The sequence below is a fragment of the Pseudophryne corroboree genome, chromosome 12 (genome assembly GCF_028390025.1).
Source record: "Pseudophryne corroboree isolate aPseCor3 chromosome 12, aPseCor3.hap2, whole genome shotgun sequence".
Classification (NCBI taxonomy): Eukaryota; Metazoa; Chordata; class Amphibia; order Anura; family Myobatrachidae; genus Pseudophryne; species Pseudophryne corroboree.
The window spans coordinates 154,632-176,959 of NC_086455.1; the positions used below are offsets into that span (position 1 = coordinate 154,632).

General features: G+C 50.5%; 1 protein-coding gene across 1 annotated transcript in view; it reads left to right on the top strand.

Annotated features, from left to right (window-relative positions):
• Positions 1-22,328, top strand: part of ASH1L (ASH1 like histone lysine methyltransferase) — a 204,060-nt gene that overhangs the window by 136,013 nt on the left and 45,719 nt on the right. Inside the window, exons 8-14 of the mRNA XM_063946605.1 lie at positions 2,019-2,064; positions 10,056-10,164; positions 10,271-10,477; positions 21,000-21,146; positions 21,304-21,412; positions 21,738-21,899; positions 22,040-22,134. Of these exons, the coding sequence (XP_063802675.1) occupies positions 2,019-2,064; positions 10,056-10,164; positions 10,271-10,477; positions 21,000-21,146; positions 21,304-21,412; positions 21,738-21,899; positions 22,040-22,134 (875 nt within the window). The remainder of the gene's footprint in view (positions 1-2,018; positions 2,065-10,055; positions 10,165-10,270; positions 10,478-20,999; positions 21,147-21,303; positions 21,413-21,737; positions 21,900-22,039; positions 22,135-22,328) is intronic.

Consider the following 22,328-nt stretch of genomic DNA (forward strand, 5'->3'; position numbering starts at 1 on the left):
TACAATAACCAGACACGGTATTACCAGACTCACCATCCCCCCAATGTCTGTCATTACTCTACAATAACCGCACACGGTATCACCAGACTCACCATCCCCCAATGTCTGTGGTTACTCTACAATAACCGGACACGGTATCACCAGACTTACCATCCCCCCCAATGTCTGTGGTTACTCTACAATAACCGGACACGGTATTACCAGACTCACCATCCCCCAATGTCTGTGGTTACTCTACAATAACCGGACACGGTATTACCAGACTCACCATCCCCCAATGTCTGTGGTTACTCTACAATAACCGCACACGGTATTACCAGACTCGCCATCCTCCCCAATGTCTGTGGTTACTCTACAATAACCGCACACGGTATTACCAGACTCACCATCCCCCCAATGTCTGTGGTTACTCTACAATAACCGCACACTGTATCACCAGACTCACCATCCCCCAATGTCTGCGGTTACTCTACAATAACCGCACACGGTATCCCCAGACTCACCATCCCCCAATGTCTGTGGTTACTCTACAATAACTGGACACGGTATTACCAGACTCACCATCCCCCCAGTGTCTGTGGTTACTTTACAATAACCGGACACGGTATTACCAGACTCGCCATCCCCCAATGTCTGTGGTTACTCTACAATAACCGGACACGGTATTACTAGTCTCACCATCCCCCAATGGCTGTGGTTACTCTACAATAACTGGACACGGTATTACCAGACTCGCACGTTATTACCAGACTCACCATCCCCCAATGTCTGTGGTTACTCTACAATAACCGCACACGGTATCACCAAACTCGCCATCCCCCAATGTCTGTGGTTACTCTACAATAACCGCACACGGTATTACCAGACTCACCATCCCCCAATGTCTGTGGTTACTCTACAATAACCGGACACGGTATTACCAGACTCACCATCCCCCAATGTCTGTGGTTACTCTACAATAACCGGACACGGTATTACCAAACTCACCATCCCCCCCAATGTCTGTGGTTACTCTACAATAACCGGACATGGTATTACCAGACTCACCATCCCCCAATGTCTGTGGTTACTCTACAATAACCGCACACGGTATCACCAGACTCACCATCCCCCAATGTCTGTGGTTACTCTACAATAACCGGACACGGTATTACCAGACTCACCATCCCCCCAGTGTCTGTGGTTACTCTACAATAACCGGACACGATATCACCAGACTCGCCATCCCCCCAGTGTCTGTGGTTACTCTACAATAACCGGACACGATATCACCAGACTCACCATCCCCCCAGTGTCTGTGGTTACTGTACAATAACCGGACACGGTATTACCAGACTCACCATCCCCCAGTGTCTGTGGTTACTCTACAATAACCGCACACGGTATTACAAGACTCACCATCCCCCAGTGTCTGTGGTTACTCTACAATAACCGCACACGGTATCACCAGACTCACCATCCCCCAATGTCTGTGGTTACTCTACAATAACCGGACACGGTATTACCAGACTCATCATCCCCCCCAATGTCTGTGGTTACTCTACAATAACCGGACACGGTATTACCAGACTCACCATCCCTCCAGTGTCTGTGGTTACTCTACAATAACCGGACTCGGTATTACCAGACTCACCATTCCCCCTATGTCTGTGGTTACTCTACAATAACCGGACACGGTATTACCAGACTCGCCATCCCCCAATGTCTGTGGTTACTCTACAATAACCGCACACGGTATCACCAGACTCACCATCCCCCCAATGTCTGTGGTTACTCTACAATAAACGCACACGGTATTACCAGACTCACCATCCCCCCAATGTCTGTGGTTACTCTACAATAACCGCACACGGTATTACCAGACTCGCCATCCCCCAATGTCTGTGGTTAGTGTAGTACTAGAGCCACCACTAGGTCCTTCCAGTAATTGTGGCCAATGACGGCATTATCCAGTGTCTTTGTATTGATGACCTCTAGTGTCGTCTGCTCAGTAATGTGTGAATTGTGTTGTCTTCTAGTTATATAAAAAGCCGGACGTCCCGCTCTACAAGAAGATCCGCTCAAGTAAGTACCTGGGGACTAATTTACAGCCGTGGTATGCAAGGGCGACCACACTTAGGTCGACAGTGTCAAGGTCGACCAGTGCTGGTCGACATGGTTTCTAGGTCGACAGGGACTCTAGGTCGACATAAGTTTTTGCACTTTTTTTTGGTCTTGTTCTCTCCGTACAGTGACCGGGAACCCCAATTAGTGCACCGTGTCCCCTCGCTGCGCTCGCCACAGGTTACTATTCCCAATTGTAGTCCACGTAGATCGTAAAGTATGAAAAAGTTCCCCCCCAAAAAGAGTGAAAAACCCATGTCGACCTAGAGACCGGATAGCCTAATTTACTGGGAGCCAGTCCTCCTTAAAGATCACCCCACACACACATTTATATCCCTCCCACAGACACCTCATTATCCCCACACACATTTATATCCCTCCCACAGACACCTCATTATCCCCACACACATTTATATCCCTCCCACAGACACCTCATTATCCCCACACACATTTATATCCCTCCCACAGACACCTCATTATCCCCACACACACATTTATATCCCTCCCACAGACACCTCATTATCCCCACACACATTTATATCCCTCCCACAGACACCTCATTATCCCCACACACATTTATATCCCTCCCACAGACACCTCATTATCCCCACACACATTTATATCCCTCCCACAGACACCTCATTATCCCCACACACACATTTATATCCCTCCCACAGACACCTCATTATCCACACACACATTTATATCCCTCCCACAGACACCTCATTATCCACACACACATTTATATCCCTCCCACAGACACCTCATTATCCCCACACACATTTATATCCCTCCCACAGACACCTCATTATCCCCACACACATTTATATCCCTCCCACAGACACCTCATTATCCCCACACACACATTTATATCCCTCCCACAGACACCTCATTATCCCCACACACATTTATATCCCTCCCACAGACACCTCATTATATCCACACACATTTATATCCCTCCCACAGACACCTCATTATCCCCACACACATTTATATCCCTCCCACAGACACCTCATTATCCCCACACACATTTATATCCCTCCCACAGACACCTCATTATCCCCACACACACATTTATATCCCTCCCACAGACACCTCATTATCCCCACACACACATTTATATCCCTCCCACAGACACCTCATATCCCCACACACATTTATATCCCTCCCACAGACACCTCATTATCCCCACACACACATTTATATCCCTCCCACAGACACCTCATTATCCCCACACACACATTTATATCCCTCCCACAGACACCTCATTATCCCCACACACATTTATATCCCTCCCACAGACACCTCATTATCCCCACACACATTTATATCCCTCCCACAGACACCTCATTATCCCCACACACATTTATATCCCTCCCACAGACACCTCATTATCCCCACACACATTTATATCCCTCCCACAGACACCTCATTATCCACACACACATTTATATCCCTCCCACAGACACCTCATTATCCCCACACACATTTATATCCCTCCCACAGACACCTCATTATATCCACACACATTTATATCCCTCCCACAGACACCTCATTATCCCCACACACACATTTATATCCCTCCCACAGACACCTTATTATCCACACACACATTTATATCCCTCCCACAGACACCTCATTATCCACACACACATTTATATGCCTCCCACAGACACCTCATTATCCCCACACACACATTTATATCCCTCCCACAGACACCTCATTATCCCCACACACATTTATATCCCTCCCACAGACACCTCATTATCCCCACACACATTTATATCCCTCCCACAGACACCTCATTATCCCCACACACATTTATATCTCTCCACAGACACCCCATTATCCCCACACACATTTATATCCCTCCCACAGACACCTCATTATCCACACACACATTTATATCCCTCCCACAGACACCTCATTATCCACACACACATTATATCCCTCCCACAGACACCTCATTATCCCCACACACATTTATATCCCTCCCACAGACACCTCATTATCCCCACACACATTTATATCCCTCCCACAGACACCTCATTATCCCCACACACATTTATATCCCTCCCACAGACACCTCATTATCCACACACACATTTATATCCCTCCCACAGACACCTCATTATCCCCACACACACATTTATATCCCTCCCACAGACACCTCATTATCCACACACACATTTATATCCCTCCCACAGACACCTCATTATCCCCACACACACATTTATATCCCTCCCACAGACACCTCATTATCCCCACACATATTTATATCCCTCCCACAGACACCTCATTATCCCCACACATATTTATATCCCTCCCACAGACACCTCATTATCCACACACACATTTATATCCCTCCCACAGACACATCATTATCCCCACACACATTTATATCCTCCCACAGACACCTCATTATCCCCACACACACATTTATATCCCTCCCACAGACACCTCATTATCCCCACACACACATTTATATCCCTCCACAGACACCTCATTATCCCCACACACACATTTATATCCCTCCCACAGACACCTCATTATCCCCACACATATTTATATCCCTCCCACAGACACCTCATTATCCCCACACACACATTTATATCCCTCCCACAGACACCTCATTATCCCACACACACATTTATATCCCTCCCACAGACACCTCATTATCCCCACACACATTTATATCCCTCCCACAGACACCTCATTATCCCCCACACACATTTATATCCCTCCCACAGACACCTCATTATCCCCACACACACATTTATATCCCTCCCACAGACACCTCATTATCCCCACACACACATTTATATCCCTCCCACAGACACCTCATTATCCCCACACACATTTATATCCCTCCCACAGACACCTCATTATCCCCACACACACATTTATATCCCTCCCACAGACACCTCATTATCCCCACACACACATTTATATCCCTCCCACAGACACCTCATTATCCCCACACACATTTATATCCCTCCCACAGACACCTCATTATCCCCACACACATTTATATCCCTCCCACAGACACCTCATTATATCCACACACATTTATATCCCTCCCACAGACACCTCATTATCCACACACACATTTATATCCCTCCCACAGACACCTCATTATCCCCACACACATTTATATCCCTCCCACAGACACCTCATTATCCACACACACATTTATATCCCTCCCACAGACACCTCATTATCCCCACACACATTTATATCCCTCCCACAGACACCTCAGACACCTCATTATCCACACACACATTTATATCCCTCCCACAGACACCTCATTATCCCCACACACATTTATATCCCTCCCACAGACACCTCATTATATCCACACACACATTTATATCCCTCCCACAGACACCTCATTATCCACACACACATTTATATCCCTCCCACAGACACCTCATTATCCACACACACATTTATATCCCTCCCACAGACACCTCATTATCCACACACACATTTATATCCCTCCCACAGACACCTCATTATCCCCACACACATTTATATCCCTCCCACAGACACCTCATTATCCCCACACACATTTATATCCCTCCCACAGACACCTCATTATCCCACACACATTTATATCCCTCCCACAGACACCTCATTATCCACACACACATTTATATCCCTCCCACAGACACCTCATTATCCCCACACACATTTATATCCCTCCCACAGACACCTCATTATCCCACACACATTTATATCCCTCCCACAGACACCTCATTATCCCCACACACATTTATATCCCTCCCACAGACACCTCATTATCCACACACACATTTATATCCCTCCCACAGACACCTCATTATCCCCACACACATTTATATCCCTCCCACAGACACCTCATTATCCCCACACACATTTATATCCCTCCCACAGACACCTCATTATCCCCACACACATTTATATCCCTCCACAGACACCTCATTATCCCCACACACACATTTATATCCCTCCCACAGACACCTCATTATCCCCACACACATTTATATCCCTCCCACAGACACCTCATTATCCACACACACATTTATATCCCTCCCACAGACACCTCATTATCCCCACACACACATTTATATCCCTCCCACAGACACCTCATTATCCCCACACACATTTATATCCCTCCCACAGACACCTCATTATCCACACACACATTTATATCCCTCCCACAGACACCTCATTATCTCCACACACATTTATATCCCTCCCACAGACACCTCATTATCCCACACACACATTTATATCCCTCCCACAGACACCTCATTATCCCCACACACATTTATATCCCTCCCACAGACACCTCATTATCCACACACACATTTATATCCCTCCCACAGACACCTCATTATCCCCACACATATTTATATCCCTCCCACAGACACCTCATTATCCCCACACACATTTATATCCCTCCCACAGACACCTCATTATCCACACACACATTTATATCCCTCCCACAGACACCTCATTATCCCACACACACATTTATATCCCTCCCACAGACACCTCATTATCCCCACACACATTTATATCCCTCCCACAGACACCTCATTATCCACACACACATTTATATCCCTCCCACAGACACCTCATTATCCCCACACACATTTATATCCCTCCCACAGACACCTCATTATCCCCACACACATTTATATCCCTCCCACAGACACCTCATTATCCACACACACATTTATATCCCTCCCACAGACACCTCATTATCCACACACACATTTATATCCCTCCCACGGACACCTCATTATATCCACACACATTTATATCCCTACCACGGACACCTCATTATCCCCACACACACATTTATATCCCTCCCACAGACACCTCATTATCCACACACACATTTATATCCCTCCCACAGACACCTCATTATCCCACACACACATTTATATCCCGCCCACAGACACCTCATTATCCACACACACATTTATATCCCTCCCACAGACACCTCATTATCCCACACACATTTATATCCCTCCCACAGACAACTCATTATCCACACACACATTTATATCCCTCCCACAGACACCTCATTATCCCCACACACATTTATATCCCTCCCACAGACACCTCATTATCCCCACACACATTTATATCCCTCCCACAGACACCTCATTATCCCCACACACACATTTATATCCCTCCCACAGACACCTCATTATCCCCACACATATTTATATCCCTCCCACAGACACCTCATTATCCCCACACACATTTATATCCCTCCCACAGACACCTCATTATCCCCACACACACATTTATATCCCTCCCACAGACACCTCATTATCCCCACACATATTTATATCCCTCCCACAGACACCTCATTATCCCCACACACATTTATATCCCTCCCACAGACACCTCATTATCCACACACATATTTATATCCCTCCCACAGACACCTCATTATCCCCACACACATTTATATCCCTCCCACAGACACCTCATTATCCCCACACACACATTTATATCCCTCCCACAGACACCTCATTATCCCCACACATATTTATATCCCTCCCACAGACACCTCATTATCCCCACACACATTTATATCCCTCCCACAGACACCTCATTATCCACACACACATTTATATCCCTCCCACAGACACCTCATTATCCCCACACACATTTATATCCCTCCCACAGACACCTCATTATATCCACACACATTTATATCCCTCCCACAGACACCTCATTATCCACACACACATTTATATCCCTCCCACAGACACCTCATTATCCCCACACACATTTATATCCCTCCCACAGACACCTCATTATATCCACACACATTTATATCCCTCCCACAGACACCTCATTATCCCCACACACACATTTATATCCCTCCCACAGACACCTCATTATCCCCACACACATTTATATCCCTCCCACAGACACCTCATTATCCCCACACACACATTTATATCCCTCCCACAGACACCTCATTATCCACACACACATTTATATCCCTCCCACAGACACCTCATTATCCCCACACATATTTATATCCCTCCCACAGACACCTCATTATCCCCACACACATTTATATCCCTCCCACAGACACCTCATTATCCCCACACACATTTATATCCCTCCCACAGACACCTCATTATCCCCACACACACATTTATATCTCTCCCACAGACACCTCATTATCCACACACACATTTATATCCCTCCCACAGACACCTCATTATCCACACACACATTTATATCCTTCCCACAGACACCTCATTATCCCCACACACATTTATATCCCTCCCACAGACACCTCATTATCCCCACACACACATTTATATCCCTCCCACAGACACCTCATTATCCACACACACATTTATATCCCTCCCACAGACACCTCATTATCCCCACACACATTTATATCCCTCCCACAGACACCTCATTATCCCCACACACACATTTATATCCCTCCCACAGACACCTCATTATCCCCACACACATTTATATCCCTCCCACAGACACCTCATTATCCCCACACACACATTTATATCTCTCCCACAGACACCTCATTATCCCCACACACATTTATATCCCTCCCACAGACACCTCATTATCCCCACACACATTTATATCCCTCCCACAGACACCTCATTATCCACACACACATTTATATCCCTCCCACAGACACCTCATTATCCACACACACATTTATATCCCTCCCACAGACACCTCATTATCCCCACACACACATTTATATCCCTCCCACAGACACCTCATTATCCCCACACACATTTATATCCCTCCCACAGACACCTCATTATCCACACACACATTTATATCCCTCCCACAGACACCTCATTATATCCACACACATTTATATCCCTCCCACAGACACCTCATTATCCCCACACACACATTTATATCCCTCCCACAGACACCTCATTATCCCCACACACATTTATATCCCTCCCACAGACACCTCATTATCCACACACACATTTATATCCCTCCCACAGACTCCTCATTATCCCCACACATATTTATATCCCTCCCACAGACACCTCATTATCCACACACACATTTATATCCCTCCCACAGACACCTCATTATATCCACACACATTTATATCCCTCCCACAGACACCTCATTATCCCCACACACATTTATATCCCTCCCACAGACACCTCATTATCCCCACACACACATTTATATCCCTCCCACAGACACCTCATTATCCACACACACATTTATATCTCTCCCACAGACACCTCATTATCCCCACACACACATTTATATCTCTCCCACAGACACCTCATTATCCCCACACACATTTATATCCCTCCCACAGACACCTCATTATCCCCACACACACATTTATATCCCTCCCACAGACACCTCATTATCCCCACACACACATTTATATCCCTCCCACAGACACCTCATTATCCACACACACATTTATATCCCTCCCACAGACACCTCATTATCCCCACACACACATTTATATCCCTCCCACAGACACCTCATTATATCCACACACATTTATATCCCTCCCACAGACACCTCATTATCCCCACACACATTTATATCCCTCCCACAGACACCTCATTATCCCCACACACATTTATATCCCTCCCACAGACACCTCATTATCCCCACACACATTTATATCCCGGTGTTCTTATCACTCAGTATTCCATAGACCTTTCTTTCTCCATTTCTCTGGCTCTATTCTCCTGGTTAAAGGCTTTTCCCCTTTTTCCCCGCTCCGCCCACATGAGGCCCCCTCTCTTTTTTTTTTTTCCCCCCGCTCCGCCCACATGGGGCCCCCTCTCTTTTTCCCTCTGCTCCGCCCACATGGGGCCCCCTCTCTTTTTTCCGCCCACATGGGGCCCCCTCTCTTTTCCCCGCTCTGAACAGACTGTGATGTACTCTGTGGCCTCTCCCAGATGTGTATGTGGATGTAAAGCCTCTGTCTGGATATGAAGCCACCACATGTAACTGTAGGAGACCAGAGAACCACGAGGAAAAGGGCTGCGTGGAGGACTGCCTTAATCGGTGAGTGGCTGTGAGGTGTCCGTCAGGTCATGAAGAGTGTGTGTGTGTGTGTGTGTATACAGTATATATATAATCTGCTGACATTAACCCCGTGGTTCCCTTGTAGAATGATTTTTGCGGAGTGTTCCCCAAACACCTGCCCATGTGGGGAGCAGTGCCACAACCAGCGTATCCAGAGACACGAATGGGTCCAGTGCTTGGAGCGCTTCCGGGCGGAGGGAAAGGGATGGGGCATCCGCACCAAGGAGCCCCTGAAGGCCTCGCAGTTCATCGTTGAGTATCTGGGCGAGGTGGTGAGCGAGCAGGAGTTCAGGTACCCGGGTCACGCTGGTATTGGGTGTCTGTGGAAGATACATGAATGGTTAGCACAAGGCGAGTGTTGCCCTCTATAGTCACTGAGTGAGACAGAAAACAGACGCTCGTGTATTCCAGCTATGAACTATCCTACTGCTTACTGGCAGAAAGGGAGGTGTAGGTGTCCTAGTGTCCAGGTTCCTAGGGGTATAGGGGGCTGTGTGTGCAGAGATGTAGGTGTCCTAGTGTCCAGGTTCCTTGGGGTATGGGAGGCTGTGTGTGCAGAGATGTAGGTGTCCTAGTGTCCAGGTTCCTTGGGGTATGGGAGGCTGTGTGTGCAGAGATGTAGGTGTCCTAGTGTCCAGGTTCCTTGGGGTATGGGAGGCTGTGTGTGCAGAGATGTAGGTGTCCTAGTGTCCAGGTTCCTTGGGGTATGGGAGGCTGTGTGTGCAGAGATGTAGGTGTTCTAGTGTCCAGGTTCCTTGGGTTATAAGAGGCTTGTGTGCAGAGATGTAGGTGTCCTAGTGTCCAGGTTCCTTGGGGTATGGGAGGCTGTGTGTGCAGAGATGTAGGTGTCCTAGTGTCCAGGTTCCTTGGGGTATGGGAGGCTGTGTGTGCAGAGATGTAGGTGTCCTAGTGTCCAGGTTCCTTGGGGTATGGGAGGCTGTGTGTGCAGAGATGTAGGTGTCCTAGTGTCCAGGTTCCTTGGGGTATGGGAGGCTGTGTGTGCAGAGATGTAGGTGTTCTAGTGTCCAGGTTCCTTGGGTTATAAGAGGCTTGTGTGCAGAGATGTAGGTGTTCTAGTGTCCAGGTTCCTTGGGGTATGGGAGGCTGTGTGTGCAGAGATGTAGGTGTCCTAGTGTCCAGGTTCCTTGGGGTATGGGAGGCTGTGTGTGCAGAGATGTAGGTGTCCTAGTGTCCAGGTTCCTTGGGGTATGGGAGGCTGTGTGTGCAGAGATGTAGGTGTCCTAGTGTCCAGGTTCCTAGGGGTATAGGGGGCTGTGTGTGCAGAGATGTAGGTGTCCTAGTGTCCAGGTTCCTTGGGGTATGGGAGGCTGTGTGTGCAGAGATGTAGGTGTCCTAGTGTCCAGGTTCCTTGGGGTATGGGAGGCTGTGTGTGCAGAGATGTAGGTGTCCTAATGTCCAGGTTCCTAGGGGTATAGGGGGCTGTGTGTGCAGAGATGTAGGTGTCCTAGTGTCCAGGTTCCTTGGGGTATGGGAGGCTGTGTGTGCAGAGATGTAGGTGTCCTAGTGTCCAGGTTCCTAGGGGTATAGGGGGCTGTGTGTGCAGAGATGTAGGTGTCCTAGTGTCCAGGTTCCTAGGGGTATAGGGGGCTGTGTGTGCAGAGATGTAGGTGTCCTAGTGTCCAGGTTCCTTGGGGTATGGGAGGCTGTGTGTGCAGAGATGTAGGTGTCCTAGTGTCCAGGTTCCTTGGGGTATAGGGGGCTGTGTGTGCAGAGATGTAGGTGTCCTAGGGGTATGGGAGGCTGTGTGTGCAGAGATGTAGGTGTCCAGGTTCCTTGGGGTATGGGAGGCTGTGTGTGCAGAGATGTAGGTGTCCTAGTGTCAAGGTTCCTAGGGGTATAGGGGGCTGTGTGTGCAGAGATGTAGGTGTCCTAGTGTCCAGGTTCCTAGGGGTATGGGAGGCTGTGTGTGCAGAGATGTAGGTGTCCTAGTGTCCAGGTTCCTTGGGGTATGGGAGGCTGTGTGTGCAGAGATGTAGGTGTCATAATGTCCAGGTTCCTAGGGGTATAGGGGGCTGTGTGTGCAGAGATGTAGGTGTCCTAGTGTCCAGGTTCCTTGGGGTATGGGAGGCTGTGTGTGCAGAGATGTAGGTGTCCTAGTGTCCAGGTTCCTAGGGGTATGGGAGGCTGTGTGTGCAGAGATGTAGGTGTCCTAGTGTCCAGGTTCCTAGGGGTATAGGGGGCTGTGTGTGCAGAGATGTAGGTGTCCTAGTGTCCAGGTTCCTAGTAGTATGGGAGGCTGTGTGTGCAGAGATGTAGGTGTTCTAGTGTCCAGGTTCCTTGGGGTATAGGAGGCTGTGTGTGCAGAGGTGTAGGTGTCCTAGTGTCCAGGTTCCTTGGGGTATGGGAGGCTGTGTGTGCAGAGATGTAGGTGTCCTAGTGTCCAGGTTCCTTGGGGTATGGGAGGCTGTGTGCGCAGAGATGTAGGTGTCCTAGTGTCCAGGTTCCTTGGGGTATGGGAGGCTGTGTGTGCAGAGATGTAGGTGTCCTAGTGTCCAGGTTCCTTGGGGTATGGGAGGCTGTGTGCAGAGATGTAGGTGTCCTAGTGTCCAGGTTCCTAGGGGTATAGGGGGCTGTGTGTGCAGAGATGTAGGTGTTCTAGTGTCCAGGTTCCTTGGGGTATGGGAGGCTGTGTGTGCAGGGATGTAGGTGTCCTAGTGTCCAGGTTCCTTGGGGTATGGGAGGCTGTGTGTGCAGAGATGTAGGTGTCCTAATGTCCAGGTTCCTAGGGGTATAGGGGGCTGTGTGTGCAGAGATGTAGGTGTCCTAGTGTCCAGGTTCCTAGGGGTATAGGGGGCTGTGTGTGCAGAGATGTAGGTGTCCTAGTGTCCAGGTTCCTTGGGGTATGGGAGGCTGTGTGTGCAGAGATGTAGGTGTCCTAGTGTCCAGGTTCCTTGGGGTATGGGAGGCTGTGTGTGCAGAGATGTAGGTGTCCTAGTGTCCAGGTTCCTTGGGGTATGGAGGCTGTGTGTGCAGAGATGTAGGTGTCCTAGTGTCCAGGTTCCTTGGGGTATGGGAGGCTGTGTGTGCAGAGATGTAGGTGTCCAGGTTCCTTGGGGTATGGGAGGCTGTGTGTGCAGAGATGTAGGTGTCCTAGTGTCCAGGTTCCTTGGGGTATGGGAGGCTGTGTGTGCAGAGATGTAGGTGTCCTAGTGTCCAGGTTCCTTGGGGTATGGAGGCTGTGTGTGCAGAGATGTAGGTGTCCTAGTGTCCAGGTTCCTTGGGGTATGGGAGGCTGTGTGTGCAGAGATGTAGGTGTTCTAGTGTCCAGGTTCCTTGGGGTATGGGAGGCTGTGTGTGCAGAGATGTAGGTGTCCTAGTGTCCAGGTTCCTTGGGGTATGGGAGGCTGTGTGTGCAGAGATGTAGGTGTTCTAGTGTCCAGGTTCCTTGGGTTATAAGAGGCTTGTGTGCAGAGATGTAGGTGTTCTAGTGTCCAGGTTCCTTGGGTTATAAGAGGCTTGTGTGCAGAGATGTAGGTGTCCTAGTGTCCAGGTTCCTTGGGGTATGGGAGGCTGTGTGTGCAGAGATGTAGGTGTCCTAGTGTCCAGGTTCCTTGGGGTATGGGAGGCTGTGTGTGCAGAGATGTAGGTGTCCTAGTGTCCAGGTTCCTAGGGGTATAGGGGGCTGTGTGTGCAGAGATGTAGGTGTCCTAGTGTCCAGGTTCCTAGGGGTATAGGGGGCTGTGTGTGCAGAGATGTAGGTGTCCTAGTGTCCAGGTTCCTAGGGGTATAGGGGGCTGTGTGTGCAGAGATGTAGGTGTCCTAGTGTCCAGGTTCCTTGGGGTATGGGGGGCTGTGTGTGCAGAGATGTAGGTGTCCTAGTGTCCAGGTTCCTTGGGGTATGGGAGGCTGTGTGTGCAGAGATGTAGGTGTCCTAGTGTCCAGGTTCCTTGGGGTATGGGAGGCTGTGTGTGCAGAGATGTAGGTGTCCTAGTGTCCAGGTTCCTTGGGGTATGGGAGGCTGTGTGTGCAGAGATGTAGGTGTCCTAGTGTCCAGGTTCCTTGGGGTATGGGAGGCTGTGTGTGCAGAGATGTAGGTGTTCTAGTGTCCAGGTTCCTTGGGGTATGGGAGGCTGTGTGTGCAGGGATGTAGGTGTCCTAGTGTCCAGGTTCCTTGGGGTATGGGAGGCTGTGTGTGCAGAGATGTAGGTGTTCTAGTGTCCAGGTTCCTTGGGTTATAAGAGGCTTGTGTGCAGAGATGTAGGTGTCCTAGTGTCCAAGTTCCTTGGGGTATGGGAGGCTGTGTGTGCAGAGATGTAGGTGTTCTAGTGTCCAGGTTCCTTGGGTTATAAGAGGCTTGTGTGCAGAGATGTAGGTGTCCTAGTGTCCAGGTTCCTTGGGGTATGGGAGGCTGTGTGTGCAGAGATGTAGGTGTCCTAATGTCCAGGTTCCTAGGGGTATAGGGGGCTATGTGTGCAGAGATGTAGGTGTCCTAGTGTCCAGGTTCCTTGGGATATAGGGGGCTGTGTGTGCAGAAATGTAGGTGTCCTAGTGTCCAGGTTCCTTTGGGTATGGGAGGCTGTGTGTGCAGAGATGTAGGTGTCCTAATGTCCAGGTTCCTTGGGGTATGGGAGGCTGTGTGTGCAGAGATGTAGGTGTCCTAGTGTCCAGGTTCCTTGGGGTATGGGAGGCTGTGTGTGCAGAGATGTAGGTGTCCTAGTGTCCAGGTTCCTTGGGGTATGGGAGGCTGTGTGTGCAGAGATGTAGGTGTCCTAGTGTCCAGGTTCCTAGGGGTATAGGGGGCTGTGTGTGCAGAGATGTAGGTGTCCTAGTGTCCAGGTTCCTTGGGGTATGGGAGGCTGTGTGTGCAGAGATGTAGGTGTCCTAGTGTCCAGGTTCCTTGGGGTATGGGAGGCTGTGTGTGCAGAGATGTAGGTGTCCTAATGTCCAGGTTCCTAGGGGTATAGGGGGCTGTGTGTGCAGAGATGTAGGTGTCCTAGTGTCCAGGTTCCTAGGGGTATGGGAGGCTGTGTGTGCAGAGATGTAGGTGTCCTAGTGTCCAGGTTCCTTGGGGTATGGGAGGCTGTGTGTGCAGAGATGTAGGTGTCATAATGTCCAGGTTCCTAGGGGTATAGGGGGCTGTGTGTGCAGAGATGTAGGTGTCCTAGTGTCCAGGTTCCTTGGGGTATGGGAGGCTGTGTGTGCAGAGATGTAGGTGTCCTAGTGTCCAGGTTCCTAGGGGTATGGGAGGCTGTGTGTGCAGAGATGTAGGTGTCCTAGTGTCCAGGTTCCTAGGGGTATAGGGGGCTGTGTGTGCAGAGATGTAGGTGTCCTAGTGTCCAGGTTCCTAGTAGTATGGGAGGCTGTGTGTGCAGAGATGTAGGTGTTCTAGTGTCCAGGTTCCTTGGGGTATAGGAGGCTGTGTGTGCAGAGGTGTAGGTGTCCTAGTGTCCAGGTTCCTTGGGGTATGGGAGGCTGTGTGTGCAGAGATGTAGGTGTCCTAGTGTCCAGGTTCCTTGGGGTATGGGAGGCTGTGTGCGCAGAGATGTAGGTGTCCTAGTGTCCAGGTTCCTTGGGGTATGGGAGGCTGTGTGTGCAGAGATGTAGGTGTCCTAGTGTCCAGGTTCCTTGGGGTATGGGAGGCTGTGTGCAGAGATGTAGGTGTCCTAGTGTCCAGGTTCCTAGGGGTATAGGGGGCTGTGTGTGCAGAGATGTAGGTGTTCTAGTGTCCAGGTTCCTTGGGGTATGGGAGGCTGTGTGTGCAGGGATGTAGGTGTCCTAGTGTCCAGGTTCCTTGGGGTATGGGAGGCTGTGTGTGCAGAGATGTAGGTGTCCTAATGTCCAGGTTCCTAGGGGTATAGGGGGCTGTGTGTGCAGAGATGTAGGTGTCCTAGTGTCCAGGTTCCTAGGGGTATAGGGGGCTGTGTGTGCAGAGATGTAGGTGTCCTAGTGTCCAGGTTCCTTGGGGTATGGGAGGCTGTGTGTGCAGAGATGTAGGTGTCCTAGTGTCCAGGTTCCTTGGGGTATGGGAGGCTGTGTGTGCAGAGATGTAGGTGTCCTAGTGTCCAGGTTCCTTGGGGTATGGAGGCTGTGTGTGCAGAGATGTAGGTGTCCTAGTGTCCAGGTTCCTTGGGGTATGGGAGGCTGTGTGTGCAGAGATGTAGGTGTCCAGGTTCCTTGGGGTATGGGAGGCTGTGTGTGCAGAGATGTAGGTGTCCTAGTGTCCAGGTTCCTTGGGGTATGGGAGGCTGTGTGTGCAGAGATGTAGGTGTCCTAGTGTCCAGGTTCCTTGGGGTATGGAGGCTGTGTGTGCAGAGATGTAGGTGTCCTAGTGTCCAGGTTCCTTGGGGTATGGGAGGCTGTGTGTGCAGAGATGTAGGTGTTCTAGTGTCCAGGTTCCTTGGGGTATGGGAGGCTGTGTGTGCAGAGATGTAGGTGTCCTAGTGTCCAGGTTCCTTGGGGTATGGGAGGCTGTGTGTGCAGAGATGTAGGTGTTCTAGTGTCCAGGTTCCTTGGGTTATAAGAGGCTTGTGTGCAGAGATGTAGGTGTTCTAGTGTCCAGGTTCCTTGGGTTATAAGAGGCTTGTGTGCAGAGATGTAGGTGTCCTAGTGTCCAGGTTCCTTGGGGTATGGGAGGCTGTGTGTGCAGAGATGTAGGTGTCCTAGTGTCCAGGTTCCTTGGGGTATGGGAGGCTGTGTGTGCAGAGATGTAGGTGTCCTAGTGTCCAGGTTCCTAGGGGTATAGGGGGCTGTGTGTGCAGAGATGTAGGTGTCCTAGTGTCCAGGTTCCTAGGGGTATAGGGGGCTGTGTGTGCAGAGATGTAGGTGTCCTAGTGTCCAGGTTCCTAGGGGTATAGGGGGCTGTGTGTGCAGAGATGTAGGTGTCCTAGTGTCCAGGTTCCTTGGGGTATGGGGGGCTGTGTGTGCAGAGATGTAGGTGTCCTAGTGTCCAGGTTCCTTGGGGTATGGGAGGCTGTGTGTGCAGAGATGTAGGTGTCCTAGTGTCCAGGTTCCTTGGGGTATGGGAGGCTGTGTGTGCAGAGATGTAGGTGTCCTAGTGTCCAGGTTCCTTGGGGTATGGGAGGCTGTGTGTGCAGAGATGTAGGTGTCCTAGTGTCCAGGTTCCTTGGGGTATGGGAGGCTGTGTGTGCAGAGATGTAGGTGTTCTAGTGTCCAGGTTCCTTGGGGTATGGGAGGCTGTGTGTGCAGGGATGTAGGTGTCCTAGTGTCCAGGTTCCTTGGGGTATGGGAGGCTGTGTGTGCAGAGATGTAGGTGTTCTAGTGTCCAGGTTCCTTGGGTTATAAGAGGCTTGTGTGCAGAGATGTAGGTGTCCTAGTGTCCAAGTTCCTTGGGGTATGGGAGGCTGTGTGTGCAGAGATGTAGGTGTTCTAGTGTCCAGGTTCCTTGGGTTATAAGAGGCTTGTGTGCAGAGATGTAGGTGTCCTAGTGTCCAGGTTCCTTGGGGTATGGGAGGCTGTGTGTGCAGAGATGTAGGTGTCCTAATGTCCAGGTTCCTAGGGGTATAGGGGGCTATGTGTGCAGAGATGTAGGTGTCCTAGTGTCCAGGTTCCTTGGGATATAGGGGGCTGTGTGTGCAGAAATGTAGGTGTCCTAGTGTCCAGGTTCCTTTGGGTATGGGAGGCTGTGTGTGCAGAGATGTAGGTGTCCTAATGTCCAGGTTCCTTGGGGTATGGGAGGCTGTGTGTGCAGAGATGTAGGTGTCCTAGTGTCCAGGTTCCTTGGGGTATGGGAGGCTGTGTGTGCAGAGATGTAGGTGTCCTAGTGTCCAGGTTCCTTGGGGTATGGGAGGCTGTGTGTGCAGAGATGTAGGTGTCCTAGTGTCCAGGTTCCTAGGGGTATAGGGGGCTGTGTGTGCAGAGATGTAGGTGTCCTAGTGTCCAGGTTCCTTGGGGTATGGGAGGCTGTGTGTGCAGAGATGTAGGTGTCCTAGTGTCCAGGTTCCTTGGGGTATGGGAGGCTGTGTGTGCAGAGATGTAGGTGTCCTAATGTCCAGGTTCCTAGGGGTATAGGGGGCTGTGTGTGCAGAGATGTAGGTGTCCTAGTGTCCAGGTTCCTTGGGGTATGGGAGGCTGTGTGTGCAGAGATGTAGGTGTCCTAGTGTCCAGGTTCCTTGGGGTATGGGAGGCTGTGTGTGCAGAGATGTAGGTGTCCTAATGTCCAGGTTCCTAGGGGTATAGGGGGCTGTGTGTGCAGAGATGTAGGTGTCCTAGTGTCCAGGTTCCTTGGGGTATGGGAGGCTGTGTGTGCAGAGATGTAGGTGTCCTAGTGTCCAGGTTCCTTGGGGTATGGGAGGCTGTGTGTGCAGAGATGTAGGTGTCCTAGTGTCCAGGTTCCTTAGGGTATGGGAGGCTGTGTGTGCAGAGATGTAGGTGTCCTAGTGTCCAGGTTCCTTGGGGTATGGGAGGCTGTGTGTGCAGAGATGTAGGTGTTCTAGTGTCCAGGTTCCTTGGGTTATAAGAGGCTTGTGTGCAGAGATGTAGGTGTCCTAGTGTCCAGGTTCCTTGGGGTATGGGAGGCTGTGTGTGCAGAGATGTAGCTGTTCTAGTGTCCAGGTTCCTTGGGGTCTGGGAGGCTGTGTGTGCAGAGATGTAGGTGTCCTACTGTCCAGGTTCCTAGGGGTATAGGGGGCTGTGTGTGCAGAGATGTAGGTGTCCTAGTGTCCAGGTTCCTTGGGGTATGGGAGGCTGTGTGTGCAGAGATGTAGGTGTCCTAGTGTCCAGGTTCCTAGGGGTATAGGGGGCTGTGTGTGCAGAGATGTAGGTGTCCTAGTGTCCAGGTTCCTAGGGGTATGGGAGGCTGTGTGTGCAGAGATGTAGGTGTCCTAGTGTCCAGGTTCCTTGGGGTATGGGAGGCTGTGTGTGCAGAGATGTAGGTGTCCTAATGTCCAGGTTCCTAGGGGTATAGGGGGCTGTGTGTGCAGAGATGTAGGTGTCCAGGTTCCTTGGGGTATGGGAGGCTGTGTGTGCAGAGATGTAGGTGTCCTAGTATCCAGGTTCCTTAGGGTATGGGAGGCTGTTTGTGCAGAGATGTAGGTGTTCTAGTGTCCAGGTTCCTTGGGTTATAAGAGGCTTGTGTGCAGAGATGTAGGTGTCCTAGTGTCCAGGTTCCTTGTGGTATGGGAGGTTGTGTGTGCAGAGATGTAGGTGTCCTAGTGTCCAGGTTCCTTGGGGTATGGGAGGCTGTGTGTGCAGAGATGTAGGTGTTCTAGTGTCCAGGTTCCTTGGGTTATAAGAGGCTTGTGTGCAGAGATGTAGGTGTCCTAGTGTCCAGGTTCCTTGGGGTATGGGAGGCTGTGTGTGCAGAGATGTAGGTGTCCTAATGTCCAGGTTCCTAGGGGTATAGGGGGCTGTGTGTGCAGAGATGTAGGTGTCCAGGTTCCTTGGGGTATGGGAGGCTGTGTGTGCAGAGATGTAGGTGTCCTAGTGTCCAGGTTCCTTGGGGTATGGGAGGCTGTGTGTGCAGAGATGTAGGTGTCCTAGTGTCCAGGTTCCTTGGGGTATGGGAGGCTGTGTGTGCAGAGATGTAGGTGTTCTAGTGTCCAGGTTCCTTGGGTTATAAGAGGCTTGTGTGCAGAGATGTAGGTGTCCTAGTGTCCAGGTTCCTTGGGGTATGGGAGGCTGTGTGTGCAGAGATGTAGGTTTCCTAGTGTCCAGGTTCCTTGGGGTATGGGAGGCTGTGTGTGCAGAGATGTAGGTGGTCTAGTGTCCAGGTTCCTTGGGGTATGGGAGGCTGCGTGTGCAGAGATGTAGGTGTCCTAATGTCCAGGTTCCTAGGGGTATAGGGGGCTATGTGTGCAGAGATGTAGGTGTCCTAATGTCCAGGTTCCTAGGGGTATAGGGGGCTGTGTGTGCAGAGATGTAGGTGTCCTAGTGTCCAGGTTCCTTGGGGTATGGGAGGCTGTGTGTGCAGAGATGTAGGTGTTCTAGTGTCCAGGTTCCTTGGGGTATGGGAGGCTGTGTGTGCAGAGATGTAGGTGTCCTAATGTCCAGGTTCCTAGGGGTATAGGGGGCTGTGTGTGCAGAGATGTAGGTGTCCTAGTGTCCAGGTTCCTTTGGGTGTGGGAGGCTGTGTGTGCAGAGATGTAGGTGTTCTAGTGTCCAGGTTCCTTGGGGTATGGGAGGCTGTGTGTGCAGAGATGTACGTGTCCTAGTGTCCAGGTTCCTTGGGATATAGGGGGCTGTGTGTGCAGAGATGTAGGTGTCCTAGTGTCCAGGTTCCTTGGGTTATAAGAGGCTTGTGTGCAAAGATGTAGGTGTCCTAGTGTCCAGGTTCCTTGGGGTATGGGAGGCTGTGTGTGCAGAGGTGTAGGTGTCCTAGTGTCCAGGTTCCTTGGGGTATAGGAGGCTGTGTGTCTAGAGGTGTGGGTGTCCTCTTGTCCAGGTTCCTTGGAGTATAGGAGGCTGTGTTTAAAGAGGTGTAGTGATCCTCATGTCTGTGTTCCTTAAGGTATAGGAGTCTGTGTGTGCAGAGGAATAGGTGGTGCTCATGTGGAGGTTCCATGGGATTGAGGCCTTGGTTTAGGAGGCTGTGTGTGCAGAGGAATAGGTGGTGCTCATGTGGAGGTTCCATGGGATTGAGGCCTTGATTTAGCAGGCTGTGTGTGCAGAGGAATAGGTGGTGCTCATGTGGAGGTTCCATGGGGTTGAGGCCTCGGCTTAGGAGGCTGTGTGATTATGGGAGTGTTTGTCAGTATACTGTTGTGCTGTGTGTTTGTCTCTTGCCCATCTGTGTGTGTGTGTGTGTGTGTGTGTGTGTGTGTGTGTGTGTGTGTGTGCGTGCTCTGGAGAACCAGCTCTTCCTCCATGTTTTGTCTGATAAGTGTCCTACCTTCCAGGAACCGGATGATTGAGCAGTACCACAACCATAGTGACCATTACTGCCTTAGCCTGGACAGTGGCATGGTGATTGACAGCTACCGAATGGGCAACGAGGCTCGCTTCATCAACCACAGCTGCGATCCCAACTGTGAGATGCAGAAATGGTGAGCTCCTCCAGCAGTAACGTCTCTGGGCTTGTTGGTAGCCGCTGTGATGTCAGGTCTGACCTACTGGAAGTCACGTTTGCGTATGGCACCACCTGTGAGGCATGTATGTCCGGTGACTCTTATATAGTACCTCATTTATTGTCTTGCCGCCCAGGTCTGTGAATGGTGTTTACCGGATTGGATTGTATGCGTTGAAGGACATGCCGGCTGGGACTGAGCTGGCCTATGACTACAACTTTCATTCCTTTAACATGGAGAAGCAGGTAGGAGAACATAGTAAATACAAGGATTGGCGTCTTTGGATAACATTCTTCATGCATGGTCTAACCCACACGTGTGACAGAACCCGCTGCTCTTTGGGTGAGCTGCAGAGTTGGGTTCTGTTTGGTTCCTTTTCCCCTTGGTAATAAGATTATTGGTTCTTCTGCCGTCTTGTAGTAGGGCAATGGCATCATTGGCTTGTTGGTAACGGGTGAGGTCTGTGCGCTCTGGTGTAGGGCTGAGGAAGGGCCCCCGTTTCCCCACCTTATGACTCCCCTCAGATCACTGTACAGGAACCTTCTCTCTTCTCTTTCCCCATCCTGGCAGCAACTCTGTAAGTGCGGCTTCGAGAGGTGCAGAGGGATCATCGGTGGGAAGAGCCAGAGGATGAATGGACAGACCAACAAGGGGAACCACTTGCTGCCGTCCCACCGGAGACTGGGGCGCTCCAAAGAGAAGAGGAAATCTAAGCATCGGCTGAAGAGGAGGGTGAGTACACCTCGGGGCCAGCTAGCAGCTCAACGTCCAGCCACGCTGGGTGTCCTGCCGGTTCTGCATGAGCGTCTGTCTGCAGGTCACACAGTAATGTATAAGGACACGTCTCACTTCCTTGTCTTTCTCTGTTACAGAGGGGTCACCTGAATGAGGATCGTAGTGATACTGCCGGGACCCCAAACAGGCTGAGCCCACAGCTCCACATGAAGCCAATGTCCAACCGAGAAAGGTGTGACGCCTGATAGGCCACTGCCCGCCTATGATGTGCTGTCTTCCTGTCGCTGCGTGTTACATACTGCCCCCGTGTGCTGTCTTCCTGTCGCTGCGTGTTACATACTGCCCCCGTGTGCTGTCTTCCTCTCACTGCGTGTTACATACTGCCCCCGTGTGCTGTCTTCCTGACGCTGTGTGTTACATACTGCC